Source organism: Stegodyphus dumicola, chromosome 5, assembly GCF_044657685.1.
Source record: "Stegodyphus dumicola isolate Sdum_Otavi_A_Nest chromosome 5, ASM4465768v1".
Taxonomy (NCBI): domain Eukaryota; kingdom Metazoa; phylum Arthropoda; class Arachnida; order Araneae; family Eresidae; genus Stegodyphus; species Stegodyphus dumicola.
In genome coordinates, this window is record NC_140772.1 from 227,046,685 (window position 1) to 227,074,573 (window position 27,889).

The 27,889-nt window shown below is 33.9% G+C and overlaps 1 protein-coding gene across 1 annotated transcript in view; it reads right to left on the minus strand.

Annotated features, from left to right (window-relative positions):
* Positions 1-27,889, minus strand: part of LOC118192828 (adhesion molecule nephrin-like) — a 534,505-nt gene that overhangs the window by 413,285 nt on the left and 93,331 nt on the right. Inside the window, exon 2 of the mRNA XM_085817751.1 lies at positions 2,385-2,726. Coding sequence (XP_085673877.1) covers positions 2,385-2,565 — 181 coding nt within the window. The 5' untranslated portion in view covers positions 2,566-2,726. The remainder of the gene's footprint in view (positions 1-2,384; positions 2,727-27,889) is intronic.

Genomic DNA, 27,889 nt, shown 5'->3' on the forward strand with positions numbered 1-27,889 from the left:
CATCCCTTTGTCCAGAATGTATTCCCTGGGAGGCGACCACTTTTTCAAGACGACAAAGCCCCTATCCACACTGCTAGGTGTATTCAAGAATGGTTCGAAGAGCATGACGATGTAATTGAACATCTCGTTTGGCACCCACAGTCTCCGCACTTGAATATTATTGAACACTTTTGGGCATATTTGGAGTCCAAACTTTGTTCCCGATTTCCACCTTCATCCGGACTTCCGGAATTAGAGACCGCTCTGCAGGAGGAATGGCTTCATATTTCTTTAAATATTGTCCATGACTTTTATGCATCTATCCCACGTTGCATTGAATCTGTACTTCAGTCAAAGGGTGGTCCAACCCCCTATTAATAAAGATTTTCCATTATTTTACAGGTGTTCGTATTATTTTGTCTTCCATCTGTATGTAAACTATATACAAAGACCACTCAAAATGATCAGAAAATTATGTTCCATATGACGGAGATTCTTGTCTCCACCATATGGAAAGGTATGTCCTTTCGGAGCGCTATTTATAGCACTAAATATTGCGATTACAGCACCATCTATTTATCACTATTACGCGCAACTTTATTAACTATTATTAGAAAACTTCTATATAAGAATGTTACAGATTTCACAGTATATATACCGCTTGTTGTATTCCTTTATCGATCTTTATCGATTTTCGAAAATTTTAATTTTGAAATCAGGGTCTCTTTTGCTGGACACCCTGTATATATGCATGCCGCACAAAATCACTTTTTTTTTCAGCTCTAAATCTGTAAATTTCATTTTATTATTTTATAACAGCTTTACATACGAAATTCTTAATCGCTTTTACTTCTGTTTTAAATTTTCGGGAAATTCGCTGGTCGAGAATGTGGGGTTCTTAATTAATAAAATATTAAATTATGTAATTATTGTTATAATATTTTATAATTAATAGGAAGTTCTTCAAGGCACATGTCAAGAAAGGAAGGATTTTTGCCAATATTTTCTACAGAAACGATTTCTTGAGTTGTAGAGAGAAATAACTAAAAGTTTCATATAACAAACATGAGAAATAAAAATGTAATTTTAATAAAATTTTTTGTTCTTGTAAAATCAGTCTTTAAGGGGACATATGACATAAAAATTTTGAAATTTTCAATTTGAGGCTAAAAAATAAAGTAGACTGAGACAGTAAAAAAATAGGTAATTTATGCAGACTTCGAAATTTTAAGAGACCGAAGTCTTTCATTACAAAATGCAAACAAGTCCTAGCAAGTCCACCATTTTAGAACGGACAATAAAGCCATATTACCCGGTGAGAAGTATGTTCATAAACATTCTTTGCCAGAACCTGTTTTATTAGCTGTTCAAAATATGTTTATAAATCTCTCTGGCAAAATCTATTTTCAAATTGCATTCATGGAAGAACTCAAAAGCCCGAATGAAATTTTTAACAATTGCATCTAGACACCCATACCAAAATCTGTTTCTGTGAGTGTCATCACATTAATTAGGTTTGTTAGGTGCGATAATATGTTTCAATGATGGTGACAAAGGCGCAATAAAGTAATAAAAGTATTAGTAATACAACCAGGATTTCATATGGTAAAATCTTTGCAAAAAACAGATTGTAATAGAATTCGTGAGGCAGATCCCGCTTTCCAAAAACTTTCTAAAATGGCCAGAAATAAATATAAATTAATAAAACAAGAACAACCTGACGTAGAAATGTCATTTCAAGGTGATTATTGAGTAGGGAAATATTATTAATTTTTTAACAAATTATTAGTCTTTAAAATTCTTTTTTCCCGTTTAACTTTTTTTTTTTTTTAAACTTTCGGTCCATTGTTCTTGAAACTTATTCAGCCTGGAAGGGATACATTTTTCACAGTTTTTTATCTTAACTATTTCTTTGAAACTATTCAGGATATAAAATTTACAATCGTTAGTTTTGGATATATTAAAAACTGAATACTGTTTTATCTATGACTTTCAAAACATTTTACTAATTTATTTTTAATATTTTTCTTTTTAAGTAAAATTTAAAATACTGATAATTCTTAAGTGATATATTTTTAACAATCATGCAACATTTAAAGGAGTTTGGTGCAGTATTCTTTAAGAAAAGTGTACCAAACTAGCACACTGTCACAAAAGATTCGTCAAAGGTAAGAGAAATTAACTGGTTTAAAAAAAATTAGGCTTTTAATTTATATTTTATGTGTTTCATCAAATATATAATCCTTCTATTTTAAATAAAAAAGAATCTAGAGTATAAGTTTAATTTGAGAAAAGTTATATCCTAATAATTTTTGTCTCGAAATAGTTGCCTTTCGACAGTCGAGATGTTACATGATGTCATTATTCGTAGCATGAATGTACAAGTTCAAAATACAAACACTTACCAATCACATTTAGTTTTACTAATCTGCTAAGTGTCCTTCCTCTTTTAAAATCGACTCTGCATCGATATTCACCAGCATCATCCTCATCGACTGGATTCAGCCTCAAATGCGCCGAATTGCGCCTAGTGACATTGAAATAAGCTCTTGAACCCAACACTTTGCTTGAAAAATGCTTAGCCATGTCTGCAGACGGAGCACTTCTTGCATCCAGCGTGTAAATAGGATTCGGTAAGTCTAGTCTATACCACAACACCAGAGAGATTACGTCATCGTTCGAAGGCGGACTCAGATTACAAGGCAGTGAAATGGATGATCCGATAACAGCATGGAGTTCCGGATATTCTGCAAGAAAGTGAGAGAAATATTACTATGAAAATAATAACAAAATTAATAGCTAACATTCTTTTGATTTTTTTAGGATTTAAATGTTCTCAAAAAAGAGCTTCTGGTGGGATATTCTGATAAATACGTGAATGGAATGAGGCTGCAGGTTATAATCTTCACGCAAAATCTTAATTTAATTTACCATTTTCCGCTATGTAATTATTGTATTTTTGTATTATTGCAATTTATGTTTTCATTATAATTTTTGCATTTTATGTATTGGCATTTTTTCAGTCCATCTATTTTTTTTATATGTATTAACTTTTCATCTATTTTTTATGTATTTTCTAAGTTCATATTTTAGTAATACAGCGTTGAAATATTTCGTGGAGCTACAGCTCCTGGTAACTTTTTAGCAAGATCGCTGCAAAGTTTCTACCTACTACTAATATATATATATATATATATACCCACTCTGTTACTCTGAGCTCAGTTTTTTTCAATTCTTATTTATATATAAATGATGTATTTTTGCTTGAAAAATTATTGAATTATGTTATTCTTATCTTTCTGTTAAGGTTTATATTCTTTAGTACATTGTACTGCACTATGTACTGAACTTCAACTATTGTATGCAGGACAGTAGTACTATGCTAGTAACTATTGTACTGCATACAATAGTTGAAAAATTAACAACATATTAAAAATTATTTAAGTGCGGCTAAGCCTAATTTTTTTTACCATAGTAGCCATATTTGTTTACATATGAAACTTAGCAGAACAGTGAATTAAGTCTTTTTGCACCTTCCGTGTCTTTTTGCCGAGTGAGACCAAAAAGAAAATTAGTTTTGTGCACGACAAAAGTCTGCCTTCTTGCCTGCTGGCCGAATTGTTTGTTTTTGCGTATAAATTGTAATTTTAATTGTAAAAATTGTTTTTTAATTGTTTTAGTTGTATTTGGTATTTTATATTTTTCTATATCTTTCAATTTTTAATGAAGCTCATTTGAGTTTTTATGTATTTTTGCCTCGCCGCGAGCCGTGCAGTGAGAACTGAATTAATCAAATGAGAAATGTATCTCTAATGAAATTCGAGGAAATATGTTTAAACGAAATGTAGGAAAATTGCATATAATTTAATATTTTATATAAGGAAGCCACGTGGTGTACACATCAGATTTTTTAAGACAATGACAAAAACATTGCTCGTCTGTTGCATTTCTTTTAAACATCAGACAATTATTCGGTTAAAGTCAATGCTACAGAGTTAATTAATAGAATACCTTTCATACATACATATTCTATAGAATCATCCATACTCATTGGCCACCAATATCCCACGAACTGCTCAATTAAATTCTTAAGCAGTAATTCCTGCGTTTACTCTCAGATGAAGATTCATTAATGCTACTATTTCGAAATCTGCTGATATCATGATGATGAATCCGTACTATTGTGTCAAAATTTATTAACTAACTCATATAAAACAAAGTTTGAATTCAAATTAATCGACAAAATTTTGAATATTGCTCTTACTCTTTCAAACCTGAAACATCAGAATAGGTATCAGGTATGTTTTTTTTACAGCTCTCATTTAAGAGTAAATATTAAAATTGCAATTAAAAATTCCATTTAAATGTAATTAAATTGTACCTAATGTCGCTATATAATCTGTAAGGATCTTTAGGAAAACGCTTAATCCAATCAATTTAGCTATTGTAATTATAAATTATTTTTTGTACCAACGTTTAACTTATTTCTTTTTTTTTAAAATATTTTAACATAATTTTGATATTGTCTATTTCTCTAATTTCAAAAATAAAATATCATTACCCCAAAAGGGTGTTAGAGCTAAAGGGCTATCAGTTTCAAAAGGGCATTTTACGTCGTTTAACTTTCTGTGTTGATTCGCTTTTCAAACTGTTGCCACCAAATATTACCGCTATGTATTATATTTAAAGAAACTAAATAATGAAGAATCTGCATGAATGCATGAGTGTTTCTCTCATTATGAAAAGCACCGGTACCTAGAGATATCAAATTTTCAATAAGGTAGTCCTCAACCGTACATGGGCACTTGAAAACCCGAATTTTTAATTTCGGATTTGTTTTATTATTCATTTCAAATTTTGTAAACCTTAAGAGAATTTTCGATTAACAAACTCAACGATTTCAAAGCGAGTAATGTCAGCACAGTACAAAAAAAAAAATTATCTCCAGCGCGCGACATTTGCGTATCGGAAATTCCAAAGGCATGCTGTTTTTAAATATTTTGTGATACTGCTGTTGAATTGAATTTTATGCGGTTAAAGTGCGAATAACATGCTATTTAATAAATAAAAAGATAATTTAATTTAATTTCCCGTGAATAGAAAGTATACTACGGTGTCAAATATGCGTTGCATTTAATAGAAGCATATTTAAGCAAATGGACTTAAAACGTAATTCAATGGCAAGTAAGCCCAACCTGACAAATAACCTTCCCTACTCTAACTGAATTCGTTATAGACATAAAAATATAACGTTTTAACATTTGCATCAACTTTAAGTTTCTCTTGTATTTATTAAACATGAAAAGTGCATAAAATTTTAATTAAATTCATTGGCATTAGAGGAATTTTGTGTCCACGCATTTCGTCCCCATGCAAAAATAAGAAAGCTTTAGAATATTTGCAAACAGCAGTTCAGGAAATAGAAGACATTTATTTAATTTTTATTAAATTAAGCACAAAAGTCGAAATGTATATGTTTTTAAAACACACAGAGGAAAAATGTTTCTCACAGTAAAGATTAGTGTATTTTCCAAACTTCAAAAGCTGTTTAAGGAAATGAACTCTGTGCATCAAACCGTTTTCGACGATATTAATACCTGGCCCATTTTATCAAATTTTCGCTGTTAATATTTTCCTTGAAAATAATTACATGTGTGATAAAAGTCGCTAAGAAAATATTACTAGAGGACTTTAATTTGAAATAGACATTTCTTTGCTTAATGCGTAATGTTAGCAACTCAGAATTATAAGCAATTACGTTTTATGAACCAGGCAATCAAAGAATATCTCCTTTCAGCATGCCTTCTTGGTATAACGGTTAGCACACTCGGCGCGTATTCGAGAGGTCCAGGTTCGAGTCCAGGCGACAGCATTGCTCATTTTACATAGTTTCTGCTTAAAGAAAACCTAATAACTCTACAAATGGCACCGAACTAAAAGGTGGTGGATGATGATTCTTCACCACCAGAATTTGGTGATTGGGCTCCCTATTTCTTTTCTGCATGCCTTCGTGGTGTAACGGTAGCACACTCAATGCACATTGGAAAGGTCCAGTTCAAAATAATCTACTGTCTCTACTCTGGCGCCCGAACTAAAATGTGGTGGATGATGATTTTTCACCATGAGGATTTGGCAGCTGGGTCCCCTATTTCCCAGTCGCCCTTTTGAAGGGGGGAATATAAGGTATTTTATTCCTCCTTCCAGAATGCCTCCATGGTGTAACGATTAGCATATTTGGCGCGTATTCGAGAGGTCCAGGTTTAAGTTCTGGTGACGGCATTGCTCATTTTTCGTGTTTCCTATTTCAAAAAATCCTAATGACTGTACAGCTCACTAATTTCATTATTACTAACTTTCAGTTGGTATTTAATGTTAAGAACACAATGACTTTTTTTCTTCAAAACTAGAGTAACTTGCATTAATCCTTACATCTTTCGTGAAGTAATATAAGAGAAACTATTACTAACTAAATGAAGAGAAAGGGAATCAAGAAAGAGAATTTATGTTTTAGAGCTCAAGTTTTCTAAAAACAACGATACCCCAAGATTATTTATTATATTTAAAAACTGAAGATGAACGTCAGCACTAAAATATGTTCCAAATAATTCCATTTTGGTGAAATTAATTTAAATATGGTAAGCAAATTATTCTGCTAATTTCTAAGCACTGTAAATAAAGGCAATCTAAGCACCGTTCTCACTTTATTAAATAATATTCCTTTTTACAGCCTAGTGTGCAATTTCTATAGTGTAAACACTTGAAAAAAACGCGGCGCAAAAGCAGTAAAAACGTCTAACGACATAAGCAGTGTAACTCACAAATGAAAACATAATATTTTTTAAGAAGAAAACCTTGTACCACAGTGCTCTTTTTTTTCTTTGCATTTACAAAAATACAGAACCTCTTTCTCGCGCCTTTATATCCGATAAGAATTTTCAATGCTTCGCTTGCAGGAAAGAGGCCTGCATCTGATTCTGTCGAAAACAGAGTATTTCTCTATACTAGAATTTAAGAGATTAGAGTGAATTAGCATTAATAGGTTAATAATATGCTTTAGAGATGATTATGTTATACGACAAGCTGAATATAAATAGATATAGTCTTTCTAAACAAGTGTGCGAAACTTAAGGAACTTTTTTATTTTGGCCATAATTCCGCAAACCTTCAACTGTGAGATATAAAATTCATACAGCAATGTAGTACTTTAACGATGAGTACGCATAGTAGGGAAAAATGAATAAGCCTCATTCAGTGCGGAACAAATATAAAAAGACTTTATTGACAAAATGGCGATGGTACAAAAACTGTTCAAGAGGCCAAGATGGTGACCTGTCTGGCCAACAGACAGAACAACAAACCAAAGAGATATGACCTCCCCTAACTGCAATGTTTGTATTACACCATCTGTCGATACTCAATACCAGAATAACAATTCTTGGGGTAAGAGGTACCATTCTTCAAGGAGCACCTGTTTCAGTTGTCTGGTGTTGTCCGAAAAGTTAGATCATGCAGCGAGGCGTCTCCCTAAAACATCCCACACTTGTTCAATGGTATTAAGTTGAAGGGAGACACACTGGCCAATGAATTCTATGGATACCTTCACTTTCCAGGAGATTCTTAACAGCATGAGTCTTGTGTGGGCATGCGCTGTTTCCTATAAAATCAAAATCAAAACCAATGGTAGCGCGGAAAATACGCTAAGTGGGGAAGGATAACTTTTCCGGTAAATGAACCTCTGACGAAAATACAGAGCTCCGTCGGTCCCTTCACCATAATGCCTCTCCATAAAAACACGACAGGATCACTCCAACGGTTTCTTCAGCTGAAGTTAGCGGTATGAAAGCTTGTCTCTACCTTTCTCAATATCAAATAGAGTAAATAATCGATTGTCAGACTGAAACGACTCTCATTGACAAACAGAACATGATCCATTGATGAAGTGTCCAGTGTTTGTATTTCTACATCACTAAATGCTGCAACGTTCAGAACGGCCACTTTTAAGAAGTAAGCTTTACGAATAGGCCACCTTTATGAAATCGTCGGGTCACAATAAATCGGGACACTAGTGGTCCAGTTGGGGCGGTGCGCAGCTGCCCAGTAATATTCCACCACTGTCCAACCAGCCACTGTCTGGTTTCGACATCTTTTCTCCTGCAGGGCGAAACATCAGTCATCAATCGCAGTTGTTTTCCTCGGCCAACTAATACCAACCATTCTTACTACTGTAGCTGTCGTTTGGAAGTCTTTCTAAGCCCATGAAACAACACTTTTATAAATTCCAATTTCTTTGGTGACAGATGTCAAATTAAGCCCCTCGTGAAGATTCCCAATAATTCTACCAAGGGTGTCCTGGTGTTTTATTGTTGTCATGCTACACGTATAATGACATTTTCACTTGCTCTTCTTTAGAAATGTGCTTTCCATTGTTCTTTTAAATTTGTTTTGCATTGTGCGCGCTGACTCTTTGCGTCTAGCGTACCGTCTGACGTCATGGTTTTGATATTTGCATACATATGACATTTGGGCTGAGGTGGTCTTTCATTGTACCGATCGCAAAAAGCTCTTTCCGACAAATTCGCAGCTTATGCTGAAAATGGATTTCTTGCTTAAATTTCGCTCACTAGGTTATTACTGACAAAGTGGAGTTTTTTTTTTTTTTTCATGTAACTAATATTTCATTTCATTTATGCAAATTTTCGAACCAAGTAGCTCCGCGCACCAGCCATTCGACCTCCTCCTTCAACGTCCAGTAGAGACTTCAGCAGCAAATTTCCATTATCACTACGACATCGTTAGAAGAGTGATGATATACGAAGACTTGAATCTACGCATTACGCACGGGAATTTATTTCTCGCATATGGACTTTTTGCACGTTATGTCAAGAAAGCTATGTCAATTCTTACGTAGTTCTACACAGGATGCGGTTTTTACCCGGGCGCTTGATACAACATGTGCATAGCACCTGATAAAAAGTCAGTGTCTTCATTTATGCAACTAATATTATGCATTGCTGTTTGTACTTGTATAATGAAAAACATGTTATTGAAGTTGTTTTCACATTCGAAATACAGCAGAGTACTTCTCATTCATTTTCCCTAGATGTATCCATTAATTTATTTTTTAAAAAAATGTATCTTTATTTTTAACCGACTTCCGAGATTTTTTTAAAAATTTGTTTAAATACTCTGATTATGAGACTGCTAAAATTTCATCTCATTAAACGGAGAACTACTAGTGATAAATGCTTGAAAAATCTTCTTTTAGATCAAGGAATGTTTGATGGTCTGTCTATATAAGAAGATACCTGGAAAATTTAAACAATTAGATTTTCTAACGTTTGAAATATTGTTTGTCCATAATCACGATTAGGGCATATTTATAGCCTTTAAACCAACCAGAAGCATAAAAGAAAATTTTTAGAAATGGAATATTCTTAAAACATGTGCTTATAGATAAGCTATTCTAAGAACTTCAGTGCAGCAGAGTGGCGACTTTACATTAACATGTGTGGTGTAATATCACGCAGAAAAGTGATAAAGAAAATATTTTTAGAATAGTTTAGAAAATGTTACGCAGGATCTTCTCGCATTAACTTATGGATAGTCTAATGTACTATACATACTACTATCGAGATAACATAGTAGACCAGAAGAGGACATAAAGGTTGGGTTCTGTTCCTTTATTCGATTGGAAATAGATATTTCCAGAGATATCAAGGAAAATATCAGAAGAAAGAAATTCATTCTGCTTTATAGAAAGTGAAAAAAAGATGAAATTTTCCATTTTGATTCCCACAGAGATTTCACTCTTTTCATACGTCACTTATCAGGCTGGGGAATCTCGGAATTTTCTTTCCTTGTCACAGATTTGTCCGCTTTCAGGTCTATCTCGTGGAATAATCTCTCCAGAGCAGAATGGATGTGGTCAGAATAGTTTGCGTCTTTTATCCATCCCCATTTTGTCTCGCAGAATTAGGTTTCGGCCTAGTCAGGCCTTGAGGGGTAGTACTAAATTTGACTAGGTGAGCTATGTTGGGAGGATTTGTCTACGAAATAGGAACCATAAGATCGTTCTCAGAATAGCTCCTCACAATAGGATTAGAGGAGAAACTGGGAAATTCTTCAAGGGGAATTTTCGAAACAGAAATGACCAGTATGGAACAAACTATATTTGCCATTCTGCCTCTAAAATCAGCGTTTTGTTTCTTTAATTCTACTTTGCTTCGTCGCATTAAAAGAAAACATCATTTTATTATAGTGCTACCGTTACACCACGAAGGCATGCTGGAAGGAGAGAGATAATTCCTTATAGCATAACTAAGAATTATTTACATTATATAAATTAAGATACATACTTATATGGAAGATCTTAATAATGAATTTTTTATAAAATAATACAAATTTATAACTAAATTAAAATTTTAAAATTTGATATTCACGCTAGAATATTCATCTTTAATATAGAATTTCGAAATAATAATTAGACGAGAAATAGTGCTAAGCAAATGGTTTGATGAAAATTTTAAAGCAAGTTATGATGTATGTTTCTCGTTCCATGTTTGCAAACTACACTCTCGTTCGAAATACATAGAAACAACTTGAAAATTATTCCACAGATAACGGTATAACAGAAATACTGATGTATTAATAGTAATAACATATCGTTATTAGTTAATTAGTTAGTATAAGATATGAATTTTATAGTTGACACTGTAAATATTAAACTCTTTAAAATGCATGATATAACCTGACAAAATATAACAGAATTTAGATGGCGATATGATACAGCAACAAGTATATTATAAATATTGATATTTGTATTGTATTAGCAGTAATTACAATTATTTAGAATGCAGTAATAGTGCACCTAAAGCTTAATTACCATAATTATTTATAATTATATAATTACACTCGACATCACTTATTACGCTGAACTATTTCAGTATGAAAAATCTATTACAAAGTTTTCAAAAGCTCAGATTTTGTTTATAACAAACATACCATTTCAGAAAATTATGAATATTATCTTCTCTAATTTTAAATTAAATAAAGGTCAATAGAAATGCTAACAATGTTACAATAAAGGTTTGCTCAAACTATCTGTAAAATACACTCTGAGCACACAAAACAAAGGGGGGAAGCAGCTCAATATCTCCCGTTCTACTGGATTGATCGACGAAATTTAACTTTCGCTTTTCATGTCTCGATTATCCAAAATGTAAAAGCAGGTAGAGGGGACCTAAATAAGCAGATTTCGGATAGGAATGTGTGTGCAGTAATGCCGCGTTGAACCGGTAGAGAGAGCTGATGAGTACGGCGTATAAAAGCTGGATTCTTTATTTCCACTCAATGAATGGTAGCACATGAGAAGATCACTAAGCCTAAATCTCTTTTCCCGGCATTTTACAAAGGTACAATTATCGCGTAGAACTAATTTGAGAGTTCAGGTTAAAGTATGAACATATATAAATTTGCTTAAAGGCATAGTAAAATCCGTGGTTATATTTAGCGCCGAAGAGACTGTGCCAAGAGCAAATGATATGGGCGAACTCAAAGATATGGGCGAAAATGTCCGCGATCTGTAGCGAATAAAATCGTAAGACACGTTTCCAGTTTGCGCCAAGAGTAATTTACTTCGCGAAATTATTGACTTATTGTAACTAATATTCCTTTTCCTTTCATTATGCAGGAGCGGAAAAAAAGTTGCATCCTTAATTCATTCTTCAATATTTTTATGAAGTACGTGTTTTTTAAGTGATTGCTATAATTCATGAATCTAACTTCAACACACAAAAGTAAAAAAAAAATCTGATGTGTGCACCACATGACTTCCTTGTATGGAATATTAAATTATATGCATTTTTTCCCTGCATTTCATTTTAACTTATTTCCTCGAATTTCATTAGAGATATATTTCTCATTCAATGGATTCAGTTCACACTTCGCGACAAAGCAAAAATACATAAAAACTCAAAATATCTATATTAAAAATTGAAACATGTAGAAAAGTATAAAACACCAAATACAATTAAAACAATGAAAATTTTTTTCTTCAATTAAAATTACAGTTTCTACGCACAAACAAGCAATTAGGCCAGCCGGCAAGAAGGTGCACAAAACTGAAAGTTTACATTTGGTCTCACTTTCCAAAAAGCCACTGAAGACGTAGAAGCTGATTTAATTTGTTGTGGACACAATGCTGTGTCAATGTATAGATAATTTAATAACTTAAATGATAATTCCAGAATGGATTAAGCGTAAAAAGTTAGGCTTAGCCGCACTTAACCCTTTGTTGCATCATGTCCACTTTAGTAGACAAAAGTTTAAATTTGTTTATTCTTCTGTAAATGCCTCAGATTCCATTCCTGTGTTTATTCATTCTATATTATTAGAACTTTCAACTGTCGATCGTAGATGGCTGTATAGCAACACTGATTAAAGCATTGCTATTTGGAAAATGGCTGCTACTTCTGTTTCCAAGTTAGTGCAAATTTCTCATAGTAAACATTTTATAATATAGCTTACATTTTCTTCTTAGACTGCCATTTTTTATTCATAATTAGTAATTTTAAACATTTTATTTTAAATGTCAGTTTGAGAAAATTGTGGAGTGGGTAGATAAAGATCTATCGAAAAGATTGAATTGAAACACAAATGTGCTGCTTCACTTCGTATTTACGTTACATGCAGAGAGAAACGACACACTTAGCATTCGAATGGACCTTGAAACTAGCATGAGCTTGCTACCAGTGTATTTATCCTCTCTTATTGTATGGTAAAACTACTGTAATATTAAAATTTAAAATTTAAGACATCTCCTTGTTAAATGCTCACATACATTCTAAGAAAAATTTTGAAATATTAAAAGAATTATCATACAATGTGAAGCAGACACTTTGCACTTATTGCTCATACGAGATAATTAAATTCTACAAATGTCGTCTGCTTTTGCTCACAGGAAACTCTTATTATTATTCAATACATTATTTGAAAGTAGGCATATTATTTTAAGCACTCTTGCAGGAAATAAACATTAGAAAAATTGCAAATCATTAAAATCTTCTGTCTTCATCAAGGACTTAAGAAAATAAAAGAATAAGTTACTGAAATTTGATAGCGATATTTAGAAACAGCAGTAATGGTCGAAATATTTCAGAAATGAATGAGAACCATGAGCGGATTGTATCATTGATTTCAAAAATATGGAAACACCACCAAATTCTTTCTGAAAAGAAAAATAATTTATTTTATTGCTCGGCTTGTGACACTTATTTTAAATGTTTGTGATAAAAATCCTCCGGAGAGCGTCACAATAAATCGAATTCTACTTGTATCGGATGCTCGGAGCAATATTTCTTTGCGTAATGGCGGTAGCTACTACAGGGGAAAAGGAGAATTTATTGCAGGAAATTTGTTCTGCATACTGATCGGATATTTCAGATTGGAAACGATAGGTTGGTTAGGAGTTAATGTTTCCTTATCTGAATTGATGAGGATATATTTAATACTGTGTTTTGAAGGCGTATTAAGGGCAAGCCGACCGGGAGGCGGAAAGGATTTAAATAGAAAGGCCCTTTTAAGCACTTATTTTTATTTTATCACTCGCGGAGTACTTTTGGATTGACTTCGAGTTTTGCGACATAAATTCTAACAGATCTTGTCGTTATCTATAACACGTTACCTAATTAGTAAATTTCCAAAATTCTGGAAAGAATAGCAAATATTTCTGTATTGGCTACTGTAGATATGATTATTCTTCCCTAAAATGTTTTAAAAAAGGGCATTGCAGACATTAGTTTTTTTTTCTTTTTGGAAGCAGTAGACCTAAAGAAATGAGCAATGCCCTCGTCAGGACTCGAACCTCGGACCACTCTAATACACGACGAGTGTGCTGGCCATTACACCACGAAGACATGCAAAACAGTCGGGCGAAATACCTTATATACTCGCCTTTTTAAAGGGCGACTGGGGATTAGGGGATCCAATCGCCAAATTCTGGTGGCGGAGAATCATCATCTCCACCATTTTCAGTTCGGGCGCCCCTGTAGAGATAGTAGGGTTTTTTTTATGCGGGAGATATGGAGCAATGGCCTCGCCGAGATTCGAATCTCGGACCTCTCGAATACCCGCAGCGAAATAGTAGACAATTCTAGAACTTATAAAATTCCTACATTTAGCGAAATTTATAGAAATTCTAGGTGGCGTGATTGGAGCTTATTAATTGAATATGCCCTATCATGCTAATCATCTACATTTCTTACCGAGATGTAGTCATGATGCAAAATGTTCAAGCCTAATGGATTTTTTCTCATTAGCTTTGTATTCTTAATAGTCAGCAGTTTTCTTTTAATATTATGAAGTAAATTTTTTTATCAATTGTTTCTTACATTCAGCTTTAAATCCGAGGGCTTAAAATACAAGTATACTCAACGCAAATACAGTTAGAGCTAAATGCATTAATTTAAATTTTCTGATTTATTTGTCATTCTATTAAATGCACATATACGTTTGCCACTGAAATTTGTCTGTTGCAATTGACTAGCCTCGAAGTGTTATATTAAGTGACTTGGAGCCCAAATTTAATTGAATATGCCCTTCTATCGATATTCACAGGTATAAAGAATATCGAATTTAAAATTTACTTATATCTAAACTTAGAGGTTAAATTGTATAGAAGGATTACATAGCTATTTTAGGTTCACATTTGTGTTCTGTGTCTCGAGAAGTAAAAAGAAAAAGAAATATTTACTTGAATATGTGTCGCAACAGAAGTTTATAGTCTATTTCCTCTCAAAAAAATTAGATAATGTTGTGGGTTCATATTGTCTTTCCTTGCGTTTAAATAAATGAGTTCTAAACAAATTCATATCTAAATTCCGTTATAGTTTTAGAAATTACAAATTCTACCGGCTGAACCATTTAAGGTATTTGTAAATTCTAGTATTTGAATATATGTGGCAACAGCAGATTGTTATTCGTTTGATATTTGAAAAATAAAATCATGTTGTCGGTTCGTATAGTCTTCGCTTGCGTTTTATTAAATAATTTCTAAACAACTTCATATCTAAATTCCATTAATATTTTAGATTTTACGAATCTTTTATAGTTTACCATAACTCTTCCGAAGCAGAAAATAGCTAAGAAACGTAAACTGTGAATTAATTATTACACCAATTAACTGAAAGCTTAATTTAAATATCTACAATATATAGACATACTTTCTTTTTTGACGTATCTTGAAATCGAAGATGTTGTATTATTAGTCTTCTAGATGCATTTAATATACTGCGTATATTTAAGAAATATGTGCGACGAAATAAAAAATAAATTATACGGACAAACTCTGTTGGAGTTTCTGAAATGATTGATGTTGGTAGAGTTAAAATGAAAGGGCGGTGAGAAGATATTCTCCTTAAGCGCATAAAACTCATCTATACTTTTACTTCACAACCTTATAAGAAACAAGGTTAATGCACTTACAGGTAAGGTTAATTTATTATATATCTAGAAAAATTTGAAACTTTAAGGTAACAAAACTTGTAGACGCAGATAGAATATAGGTAGCAAGAAAAAAATATATTCAAAAGTAGAATGATTAATTAGGAAATAGAATACGTGTAATTGTACAAAAAATTAAAAAAACAACTCTTTACATAAAAGATAAGACTGACACAGTATTGTGCATTCCGTTACTTATAATTAATTACTGAAAGAATATATAATATTACATCAGACTTCTCATTTACGTAAAGTATTTTTTTTTAATTTTCCCAAAAATTTTTTTTTTATATTATTCGCCATTATATCTGTTCGCTTCTTTGATTAATAATGCAAAAAATGTTTCATTACATATAAGCTTCATTTTATGGAATTGTTTTAAAGACACTTTAATAAAGTTGAATGAGGTTTTATTGATTACCTCTCATACTTTATTTTATGGTATATATGATACCGCTGCTCAAGGGAGAAGAAAAAATTACTTTTTATATTTTATTTTGATTTAATAATAATATAACAATTTATTTTTTACAATAATGAGATTTTCATTTATTTCATAATACTAAATTTGACCTTCAAATGCTGAAAGTTTTATTTAAATTATTTTACAAATATTCCATGGATTTTCTATAAGTTTCTTCAGTTTGTTTCGTCGCATTAGTAAGGTATCTTATAAGGCTGAAAGAAAGTTTATTAAATAAAATATGATCGATAGGGATACGTACAATTGTATCTTGTTAAAACGTAAGTATATTTTCTAAGAAAAAAACTCTGACTCTACACCACATGACTTCCTTGTACGGAATATTAAATTATACGCATTTTTTTTTGCATTTCATTTAAACGTATTAGATTGAATTAAATCTACTTCGACGACAGCGCATAAACCACACTAGAATAAATGCATTCTTTAAAATTCACTCTAGTATTTTTTTACCATAGCGACACTCTGGCGCTAGATTCACTTAACAGTCTTATATTTCGTTCATATTATAACACAGAATGCACAAGATTTATATCATTTAAAGAAGAAAATTATCTAATCGTTGCCACATGTTCTATTCAAATACTATAATATATATAGAACGATGCATAAAAGAAATTAAGCAAACAAAACAAAAAAGAAACAGTTTTTCACAGACGATTCAGCATTTCTGATTGAATTAATTCATTTCTCACTTCTGAACAAAGCAAAATCCAAAAAACTCAAAATATTTATATTGAAAATTACGAAGTAAATCTTAAACACTTATTTCCTCGAAAAAATTCCAGAAAGGATTAAGCATGATTTAATTCGCAATAATAAATGAAGGTGTTATGTTTGTTGTTGCGAAGCTTACTCTCTCTAGATTGGCAACAAATCTACTATTCTGCTGTCTCAAATGTAAACAAATATGTCCGCCATGTTATTTAAAATTAGGCCTAACCGCACTTAAACAGCTCTTAAATTGTTGATAATTCTACAAATATTGCTTGAAGATTTCCTAAAGCATAAAAACCTGAATCGAAAGATAAGAATAACATAATTCAATCATTTAGAAAGCGAAAGATAGCAATTTACAAAGATATAAGAGTAAAGAAACCGAGATCACTGAGCCGGGTAACAGAGTGGGTATATATCTAAATATATTTATATACGTTTGGTGCGGCCGATTGCAACCAAAATACGAGGTGCACATCTACATGTTATAGCAGTCCTACATACAAAATTTCAACGTTCTGAGGCTACTCGTTTTTGAGTTATGCGAGATACGTACGTACATAGTACGTACAGACACCACGGAAAATTTTCTTCAGAATTCATTTTAAAGCAGTTTTATAATTTTTTTGAAGGAAAAGAGTATTTTATTCTGTCCTTACGTACAGATATCACGCAAAAACATCGTTAACTTGTATAACGGATATTTTCGTTGAAATATGCTGCCTGAAACTTTTCGCGATTACAATACTTCCTTTCACTTCGTACAAGAAAATAAAAAAGGGAAAGTTCTATACCTCCGGTTCTACTTTGCCGATTGACGAAATTCAACTTGCGTTTTTCATTTCTCGAAAGTGCGACTTAGGATATGTGCTAGATATATATAGCGTTGTTCTAGTATAGATATTTTGACACAAAAATAGGACTTTTTCTGAAATAACATACCATTTTGTTTCCATATTTCGATTCTACGACTCCTATTACGCCAAACTGCCCAGTTTTGTAAAAATCGCACAAGTAGTTTTTTTAAAAAAAAATAGCTCTCGAAATTTTAGCTCCTCAAAGTTGAGTTTGGTATATACTTATTATTCTGTATTTCTTTATTAAGTTTATTTGATTCTTCTTTTCACATTTTGAACTTCAGGTTTCCAAGTAAATTTCACCCACTTTTTATGGTGCAATTTTAAAATTAATTTGTGTTTCTAAATAATTTTTATAAATTTTTCAAAAACAAATTTGAATTATAAGCTATAAAAGTTTTACCATCATCTTAAAGTAGACGTATTTCTAAGTATACCTGCAAAAATTTCAATGTTTTATTCAAAATTTCCTACGATATACGTCAATTTACATTTTGGCGCGATTTGAAATTTGGCGTATTTATTATGCTGAAAGATGGTGTACGTACTTCGTTCAAATTATTTGTAAGTATGAACGATGGGACTTTTTTCCCCGCTCATATATCGAACGGCCGAAGTACTGAAGGGCCCGGGTTCGAATCCCGGAAAAGGCATACATGTTTGCAAATGTATAGTGTCTTTGCGGCATCGGGCGCTCTAAATATATAGCGAGCCGAAAATTTAATAAATAATTCATGGACAAGTCTTCTCGATTGATTTGGTGGTTGGGGATATGGGTGGGAGACGCTCGGACCCCCACCCTGGGATGCTCCCCCTCAAAATTGGGGTGGAAGTTGAAGTCCAGCTTTCTTAATCAATCAATATCGCAGTTTATTCCTTTTGTCATAATCATGACATAAAATGAAATATGAATGCTGCTATATATTTTCTTCCCTTAGACAGCGAAAGTTTTCTTTTTTAAAATGGCGTTTTTGTTATAACTGTAAATTTTATCGATATCCAAGAGCATAAGATATTTAAATGATAAGAGCTCTAGCAACCGTTTTCCATGGATAAGATATTGGATTGGATTGGATTGGATTATTGTAATTTGGCACAAAACCTGTCAAGGTTATCTGCGCCAGACAAATGGTAACAATGCAATTAGTCATTTGTAAAAACTTCCAGCTTAGGTAAGAAGAGACAGATTACAGTCTATGATAAGAGCTGATATCTTTTAAAAAACATGTTAAAGTCTATTATAAAAGCCAATATCTTTTAAAAACAGAAACAAATTACGAAAACAAATTGTGGACAATCATAAGAAAATTATTCATCGTCCAACATGGATTATCGACAACATTATTTCAACCGCAGTGATCAGAACTCAAACCAGAAATTTTCATTGAGAAGTGGAAAGCATGGCATGCATTGTAAAATATAAAATCACGTATTAAACTTTTAATTAGGTTTTGAAAGACTAGCAGTTCACATTTGACATTAACAAGCATTATGAATCTTGGAACGCATTCCTCGCAATAATAAACTTCAAAAACACATAATTAACAAAACGTCGTCATATGTTTGAGAACGAGAAAAAGAATAATTAGTAATAAAGATTTCCATTATGTTGGGATTTAAATAATTATGTTTGAAGAATATATTGCGAAAACATCCCTAATTAAGAAAAATTATTATTTAATGAGCTGAAAATAATAATACATATTCTCAAGACGAATTTAAAAACGATAACGGCTAAAAATTTATTTCCAATTAATTTTGAAAAATTCTTCATTTAAATGAGTAGATGGTCTTTGGGGAGCTTTAACAACCTGTTTATGTGAGTTTGGAAACTGCATTTTTTTTATTAGGTTTGAATGACACTGATATTACATACTTGAAAATCTAACAATAAATAAACATCAACAGGAACATATTTCGTTTTTCATATATTACGTAAAATTAAAGAAAGTAACAGAAATGATGGTAATTTCTTACAATAAAAAGATTAATACAAGTCCCACTTATTACATAACATTTAGTAACTAAAATGGTGAAGGATATTTTCAGAACATGCAATCACATACTGCATGCATAACTCATAGAAATTAGAAAAATAGACTCTGAAAATTTTCAGATTTTATATTATGTCCAAAGGTTTTTTTTTTTTTTTTTTTGAAAATTTTGTGTGTTACCTTTATTTATGAAATATTATGTTCTTCTCATTTAAACGATAAAACTCAATTCAGTAGCAATATCACAAAATAATGTAAAAAAGAGCATATCTTTAGTATTTCCGATACACAGTCTTGCAGGCTGGAGATAATTTTTTTTCTAAAAAGTGCTGCCATTGCTGGCTTTTAAATCGTTAAGTTTGTTAATCAAAAATTCGTTAAAGTTTTACAAAATTTGAAATAGATAATAAAACAAATTCCAAAGTCGGGCTCCTTGATGTCCATATTCGGGTGGAGACGTGCGTTATTTAGAATTGCCTGGCTCCTTAGATACCTTTGTTTCATCACAATGCCAGAAAAATACATACTTTTATGCAAATTCTTTATTATTCAATTCCTTTAAAAGGAATACAAGGCGATAATATTTGGTGGCAACAGTTTTGAAAATGAATCGCCGCTTATAGTGACTACAAAGTAACAGTGTTTCTTGGGCTAATGACCTTTGGGCTAAAAAAAAAAACAGTGTCAAACCTTGAATTGAAAGTATGGTAACATTCTGAATAATGAGATTATGTGCATTGGAAGATATGCTATAGTGGAGGACTTTCAAAAGGATTATCACTTGGAATGGAAAAATGTAAATGGAACACAGCAAGAATTTAAACATGGTAAAAATCTAGACATCTTTGTGCAGAGACATTAGGTTTATTGGAAAAGCGAGAGAGATGAAAAATTAGCTACGCCTTTGCCGGGAATCGAACCACGGACCTCCAAAATACCGACTCAGTGTGCTGACCACTACACCACAAATGCACGGTAGGAAGGCGGGAGAAATACCTTGCTATAGTCATAAATACTTGTATTGCTAATAGTCATGCAAATACGAGTTTCCTTGAAATAATATGTCAGGATAACTTCTTGTTGTTGTGACTTATCTCACTTGTCTCAGAATAACATCATAAGAAGCCCACGGAATTCATCGTGGCAAGGAGAGCAACATTGTGTCTGTCGTAGGCAGCAGCTTTGAGCACAATAGAAGTGACAGTACGACTTCGCTCAGTTCCACCCCCAAAATAGAAGGAGAATACCCCGAGGGGACGGGTCCGAGGTTCTGCTCCCCCATTTCCCTTACTTTCTCTTACCTCTAGAGAGGACTTTCGACTCGCAGCATATTTAGAGTGCCCCTATGGCGCAGAGACATTATATATTTACAAACATCTATGCCTTCTCCAGGATTTGAACCCGGGCTCTTCGGTATTACAGAAGGCTTCCCTAACTAAATTGGTTCCAGAATCTACAAAGTAACAGTGTTGCCCAGCGGAAACTGAAAACAATAATTGACTACTGTACTAGCAATTACTCTTCTGACACTGGGAGATAGTAGTCATAAAAGTCTATATAAGCTAGTTCAATATGTCAGCAACAGAGTATGTGATATGTATGTTCAATATGTAATTTTGTATTTATGCTGTGCCAGGTTCTCATACATAAAGTTCGTACTGTATCTGAACGCTGTAATGTATCTGTACATGTTTATATCTTTTATTTATGGTACCTAATTTATATTAAGGATCACGCGTACCTCAATGACATGCTTCTTGTAAACTTTAACTATCATGATAACGTATATGTATGGATGTATATATCAATATGAGTGAGAGTATGTATACTTTTATTTGTTTCGGAATATTTATGTATGTAAGTTGTATATATCTGTATATGAGTTTGTATTTATATGTATATACATATATTTTGATTGTACTCTTCTTCAAGTGCCTTGTATGCACATGTATATATTTCTTTGTACATTGTTGTACTCCTCGTCAAGTGTCTTGTATGCACATGTATATCTCTTTTTTGCATTTTATAAATGTCGTCTGCACAGCCGGGGCTGCCCAGGGCTGCGGCCTGGTAGCTAGTGGGTGACTCCCGCTGAGTTGGTAACCAATTTTGCATGGATATATCTATACCTGGGTCGGAAACCAACTCAGCGGTTTACCTCCCCTAACCACTATACTGTCTGGAGGCAGTATAAATTGTGCTATTAACTGAAGTATTTTGTTTTAATTAGGCCATTTTTCTAAATACTGAATGCAATTTATGTATGTTTCTTTTATTTACGTGTCAGAGGGTATCGTTGATCTTTAGTGTACGTAGGAGCAAAGAAAATAAGACAATTCTTTTTTCTCTTTTTTTAGTGTTTACAGTAAAAATACATAAAAAAAGAAGGACGGAGGAATAACAGGAAGAAGGAAAATAAAGCCGAGAAAATGTTTCCCGATCATTACTGTCCACGAGATAGAATATAAGAATATGCAATTTAAATGCAATAAACTGTACTGATCCATTTCTTAATCCTTTGATACATAAAGTACTTTTAATTATTAGGACAGCAAAAGCTTTCATGCTAGCTAAGCTCTTAAGTTTTGAGCCAGAGATATTTTTCTTGTTTTGTACGGGTTGGCTCGAGTGAAGAGGTAAAAAAAACACGCATTATTTTAACATTACGCTTAGCGCCTTTCGTTATTTTCTCGTTATATCTGATATCTCGTTTAAACATCCTCGGCCTAAGGGAGTTCGGCTGTAATTAAAGATTAATAGCTCCAGCCATTAGCCTTCGTTTAATAGTTTAGTCATATCCGACTGTTTCAGATGATGCTATCAATTATAACAATTCTCGAGTCTTTAAATTCAATATTTAAAATGGAATTCTAAAATGTTGGCTCGTGTAGGGGAGCTAGGGGTTAGATCTAAAATGGTGGATAGTAACATGCATGTTAAGCAGTGGTTTTTTTTAAAAGCTTTTATCAGAATTTTCACTGAATGTGAACGTTTTATGGCGAACCTTGTTACATAAACTCAGTCAACACCCCGCCAAAACGGGTAGTGAGAGATTGCATCATCTACTCCGTCTTGGCTAGTTAATGGGAAATTTAACTGACCTTTCTTAATTTGGTTTTACTTATTTATTTTGTTTATGTATTAATATTTAAAACGCTGCCGGAATATTTTTACGTATCGTCCGAAAGCACATGATAGGGCAAGCTGCAACAAAACCTTGGAACGAGTTGTAACAAGTTGTAATAACTTATCCCGAGATTTTGATTCATCTAGTTAGATGTCTTCCTTAAATGCTAACATGCAATTAATTTTTTCTCTTTCAATTTCGTTTCCAAAATATAAAAAATCGATTTTTCACCTTCAAAGACTGGGCCTTTCCCTAAGGCTTCACACTGATACATCTCCTTGATGCAATCTAACAGGACATTAAGGCCCAGTGTCGTCTGCAGTTTGTGGAAACAGTTTCGGGACACTGTGTCCATATCGAGAAGGCCTGGACAAGATCGATCATCAAAATGAACAACGAGGAACGTTATCTGACACTTAACCGCAGTGACGCAAGACTAGTACAAATTCACAGCTCTCATATCAGCCGTATACTGTCACCAGAACCGGAGTTTCACGGTCTACGGCTGCCCGAAGGCTTCCTAAGATGAGGCTGGATGGCAGAAGACCCATTGTCTGCGTCCCGCTCACTGCATCATGCCAAAGAGCGCGTTTAGCTTGGTCCATACAACATGCGGCTTGGACAAGATTTTTAGTGGAGCACCCTGCTTTTTACAGATGAGTCGAGATTGAACATGGACACTGATTCCCTGCGTATATGTAGCTGGAAAGAGCCTGGAATAAGATACCATCTCCCCCTCATGAGAGAAAATGATCATTACGGTGGTGGAATTGTAATGGTTTGGGAAGTCTTTATTGTTGGACGGTCGCACATCCCTTCTTGTGTTAGGCAAAAGCTCTCTGAATTCTATGATATACAGAGAGGAGATTTTAGAGGTCCGTATTGATATTTTGGGCATGCATTTGGTCCTGGTTCCTGTTAATGGACGAGAAACCTCGCCACCTTAGGGCTCAGCTGGTGAAACACTGCCCGAAAAGTGAGGATACCTGTCCTGGACGTTCCTGGAAGAGCAATTTAACCTCGCTAGCTGAACAGTGCATCAAATACAATAATATCAAAATACATGTTAAAGTAGTGCACCCATGGACCGCTAAACTCTGAACATTGAACTTGGACCAAGAGGAACACTACCTACCTAATTACCACACTACAACATTCATTACATAATTCAAATATAACACCCTAGGCATCATAAAGCATATGTTATGCAAAAGCCAATAAGATCTATAATGAACATAATTTCTTGCATTGTAAATAAACTGTAATTGTATGTTAATGCTATATCCTATGTGTTGAAGTATGTTGTGCTATGTCCTATGTTTACTGCAGTCAGGTCCCCTGTGGAAGGTGTGGCGCCAAAAACAACAAGCTTTATAATGAACATAACTTCTTGTACTGTAAATAATCTATAACAGTATGTTAGTGCTGTGTCCTATGTGTAAGTATGTTGTAAGAATATGTTGTGCTATGTCCTATGTTTACCATAATCTGGTCCCCTGTGGAAGGGGCGGTACGCTAGAGACGTAGTGCATGGGGGCTATACCATTTTTGTCAATGGCGATGGCGTGGTGCCTCCTGTACTTGTTCCTGTCCTGTCTCCCTCAGAGAACCACCCGGGCGTTGAAACTGCCTTGTTGGGGAAATGGGATCGACTGCCACAAGGATACCCCAACTGCCTCTTCTAAAGTATGATGTCACGCTGCATGACCTGACTGGCTGTCAGAGGGGATGACAATGCGGATTTTGGACATCTTTTGCAATATATGGTTTACGCAAAATCATTAGTATATTTATAAAGATTTTGCTATCCTCTCTTAATTTCCATTTCCGGCCAAATAAAGCGCGAGTGCGATTCTTATGTTAACGAGTCTGCAAACTGTATACGTATTTAAGAAGTGGCTTCTAGCGAAGAGAGAAAAAAGCCTTCCTGCTGCCCTGCCAAGCGGATGCTTTTTTAATCTGCAGTTCATGTCTGCCATTAAGACCAGAACTTAGTTACTGCTGATATAATAAGTGCATATTTCCTTTTTTTTCGTTTTAGACTGAAAGTGTTGGTCTCTGTATCCCGAAGTGCGAAAGCGCCTATACGCTGTGAGAACTAAAGGTAAAGTGTATTACATTAGTGTATAACGAACAACATTCCAAAGCATCAGGAAAACAGAAAGGGATTAGCGCAGGTATAAATGCAAATGAATTCATCGGTTAAACAATTTTAAATGAATGCAACTGAAACTTGGCTTGCCACAATGAAAAAGGGAAGGCTAATAATAATTTTTCTTTTAATAATTCTAATTAATTTTTCTTTTTTTTTAACAAAACATAATGAGCTTGTAGAGATAATAGGTAATTTTGGAAGCAGGCAAGATGAAAAATCAGCAAAGCCTTCGCCGAGAATCCAACCGCGGACCTCTTAATTACACGCTGAGCGTCCGGACTATCCACGAAGGCTCGCTAAGAAGGCGGGAGAAATACCTCCTAAGTTTTAAAATTTATACTAGACAGTACTTCATTGCCTTAAATTTCCAATGTAATCTTGGTTTAATGATTGCTAACAGGCAGCAAAAAATGTACGTAACTTCATATTTCGTAAATGAAAATGGCATTAAATTTTACAAACTGATCGGGAATATCAGGATATACTGTAAATTTAAATAATTTATAAAAATATTCCGATGGAGGTTAATGAAAGCGACTGTATCTCGACCTCCTTATTTTTAATGATTTTAATTATTTTTTTTATTTCAAGGAAGTATATTAATCACGAAAAATTCCGCTTATCATATTTCAAAGAAAATATCCATTTTAACCGCTATCAAATGCAATTTAACTGTGTTTTCGCAAGACATCTGTACGCACGGACAGATGTCTTGCAATCGGTACGTATGGACAGAATAAAGGACTCTTTTCCCCCTAAAAATTATAAAACTGATTTAAAATGGATTCAGAAGAGATTTTTTCTTGACATCTGTACGTGCGTATGTATTTACGTTCTTGACATATGTACGTACGTATGTATGTATCTCGCATAACGGAAAAGCGAATAGCCCCAGAATGTTGAGTTTTTGTGTACAGAACTGCTATAATATGTAGTTGTATACCACCCTTTATGGTTGCAATTGGCCTCACCAAAAATACATAAATATACACTGAAGTGCCACTGAATTAGAGATAGACATGGCTATGCAAATTTTATAGCGCTGCGCGGCATCTGTGCTCACGTGAGGAAGTTATGGTAAACGCACATACAGCTAGTACTATGGTTGTTGTTAACCAGTTGTTTCAATTGCCAGTATAAATAAAACTTCTAATGCCGAGTTCCAAAATCCTCAGTGGGCTAGGATTTTCAAGGTCGACAGTGTCAAGAGTATACCGTGAATACACGGATGGTGGGAAAACGAACTAGCGATCGGCCTATTTGCAAAGGAATATTAACCTAGAACAGGCGTGTTGCGATACTGCTCAATCGTATTGTACGACTGAGCTAAACGACTGAGCCAACGAAGCCAAACATTAGCTCAAACTACCACCCAGCTGAATCAGGGCGACAGTCGTACAGTCAGTAAAAGGATCGTGCAACGCTCGCTTCACGATATGGGCTTCAGAAGCGTAGACCCACAAGAGCACCTTTGCTAAATGCACGTCATCAACCTGCACATCTTGCCTGAGCAAAAGAATACAGAGAATAGACTCTAGTGGACATGAAATCGGTAGCAAGGAGTGATGAGTCTCGATTCCGACTAATTAATACCGACGGGAGGCTGAGAATATGGCGTCAGACTCATAAAGTCATGAACGTTGTATGGCAGATTGGAATTGTACAAGGCCATGGTGGCTTAATCTTGGTCTGGAATGTTTTCGGTTCGCAGTGTTTGGGATCTTTGGTACTTGTGCCAACCAACCTCAATATGATTCGGTAGGTAGAGTTGCTGAGCGAATCTTACAGGTCCCGGTTGCCTACTGCCTGATTGGCTGATTGATTGGTTAACTGTTAATGGCACAAAATCTTGAAGGTTATTATGCGCCAGACGAATGCTGAATGAAATCCAAAATGCACAAACACACTGTATCAGATGAATTGTTGAAATGAACCTGTATGAAGGCATGGAGAAATGACTGAGAAATGCTTTAGCAACAGGTAGAGCAGGATTAAAAAAAAACTTAAAATCATATGGCAGGGTTGGCCAAACTTTATGTCAGTAAGAGCCGCACGTTTGAATTCAGGAATGTTCGAGAGCCGCATATATATTTTTATATATTTTATAAAAGCAACAAGTTTATATTTACATCATTATAGAAGTAGTGGAGGAGGTTTTAAATAGAAAGAAATCTCTGATAACTTTGTAAAAAGAGTCTAAACTAATTAATTACTTCTTTCTGGACACTGAATAGTTTTAGTTTACCATGCTTCATACATATATTTTATATGCACGAGACGCACAAATTGCCTGCGAGAGCCATATCAGGCTCGCGAGCCGCACTTTGGCAACCCCTGTCATATGGTAAAAAGAGAAGTCTTTTAAAAATCTTATGAGGTTAATGTAAGGGTTTTTTCCAATGAGATCTGTTAAGTTAACATTTCTAGAGTTAAAAAAATATTCACGTTTTCTGACTAAAAGCAGGACAGCAGGTTAAAATGTGATTGACTGAAACGGGAACGTTGCAAGTGCCACAAATAGGCTCGTTATCTCCTTTCAAGAGATACTGATGTGTCAGTCTCCACTGACCAATTCCTAGGCGAGTCAGCAGTACATCCTCTTTTCGGTTCCCTCTCGAATCCCAATACTGCCTGGTTGGATGAGCGTTCTTCTGAATTCTCTGTCATAAATTGGCTACTTAAAAGCCCTGAATTAAATTCTACTCAGCATCTTTCGGACGGCTTGGAGAAAGGTTTGAAACCTCATCACACAACACTAGCGTTGTGGGATGAACATCACACACACTAAAATGGCGACTCTTTCTAAATTATAGACAGCTCTGTCTGATGTTTGGGAGGTCATTCCCGTAGAATGCTTCTAGAAACTTATTAAACCTATTCTTCGTCGTTTGGGAGCCATTATAAAGGCCAGAGGAGGTCCAACTCGTTATTGATTAGCTATCGCTAATTCAGTGGCACCTTCAGTGTATATATGCCCACTCTGGTACTCGGCTCAATGCGCTCAGTTCTTTTTATTCTTTTATGTTCGGTAAATTGTGCATTTCTTGCTTTAAAAATGATTGAATTATTTTATTCTTA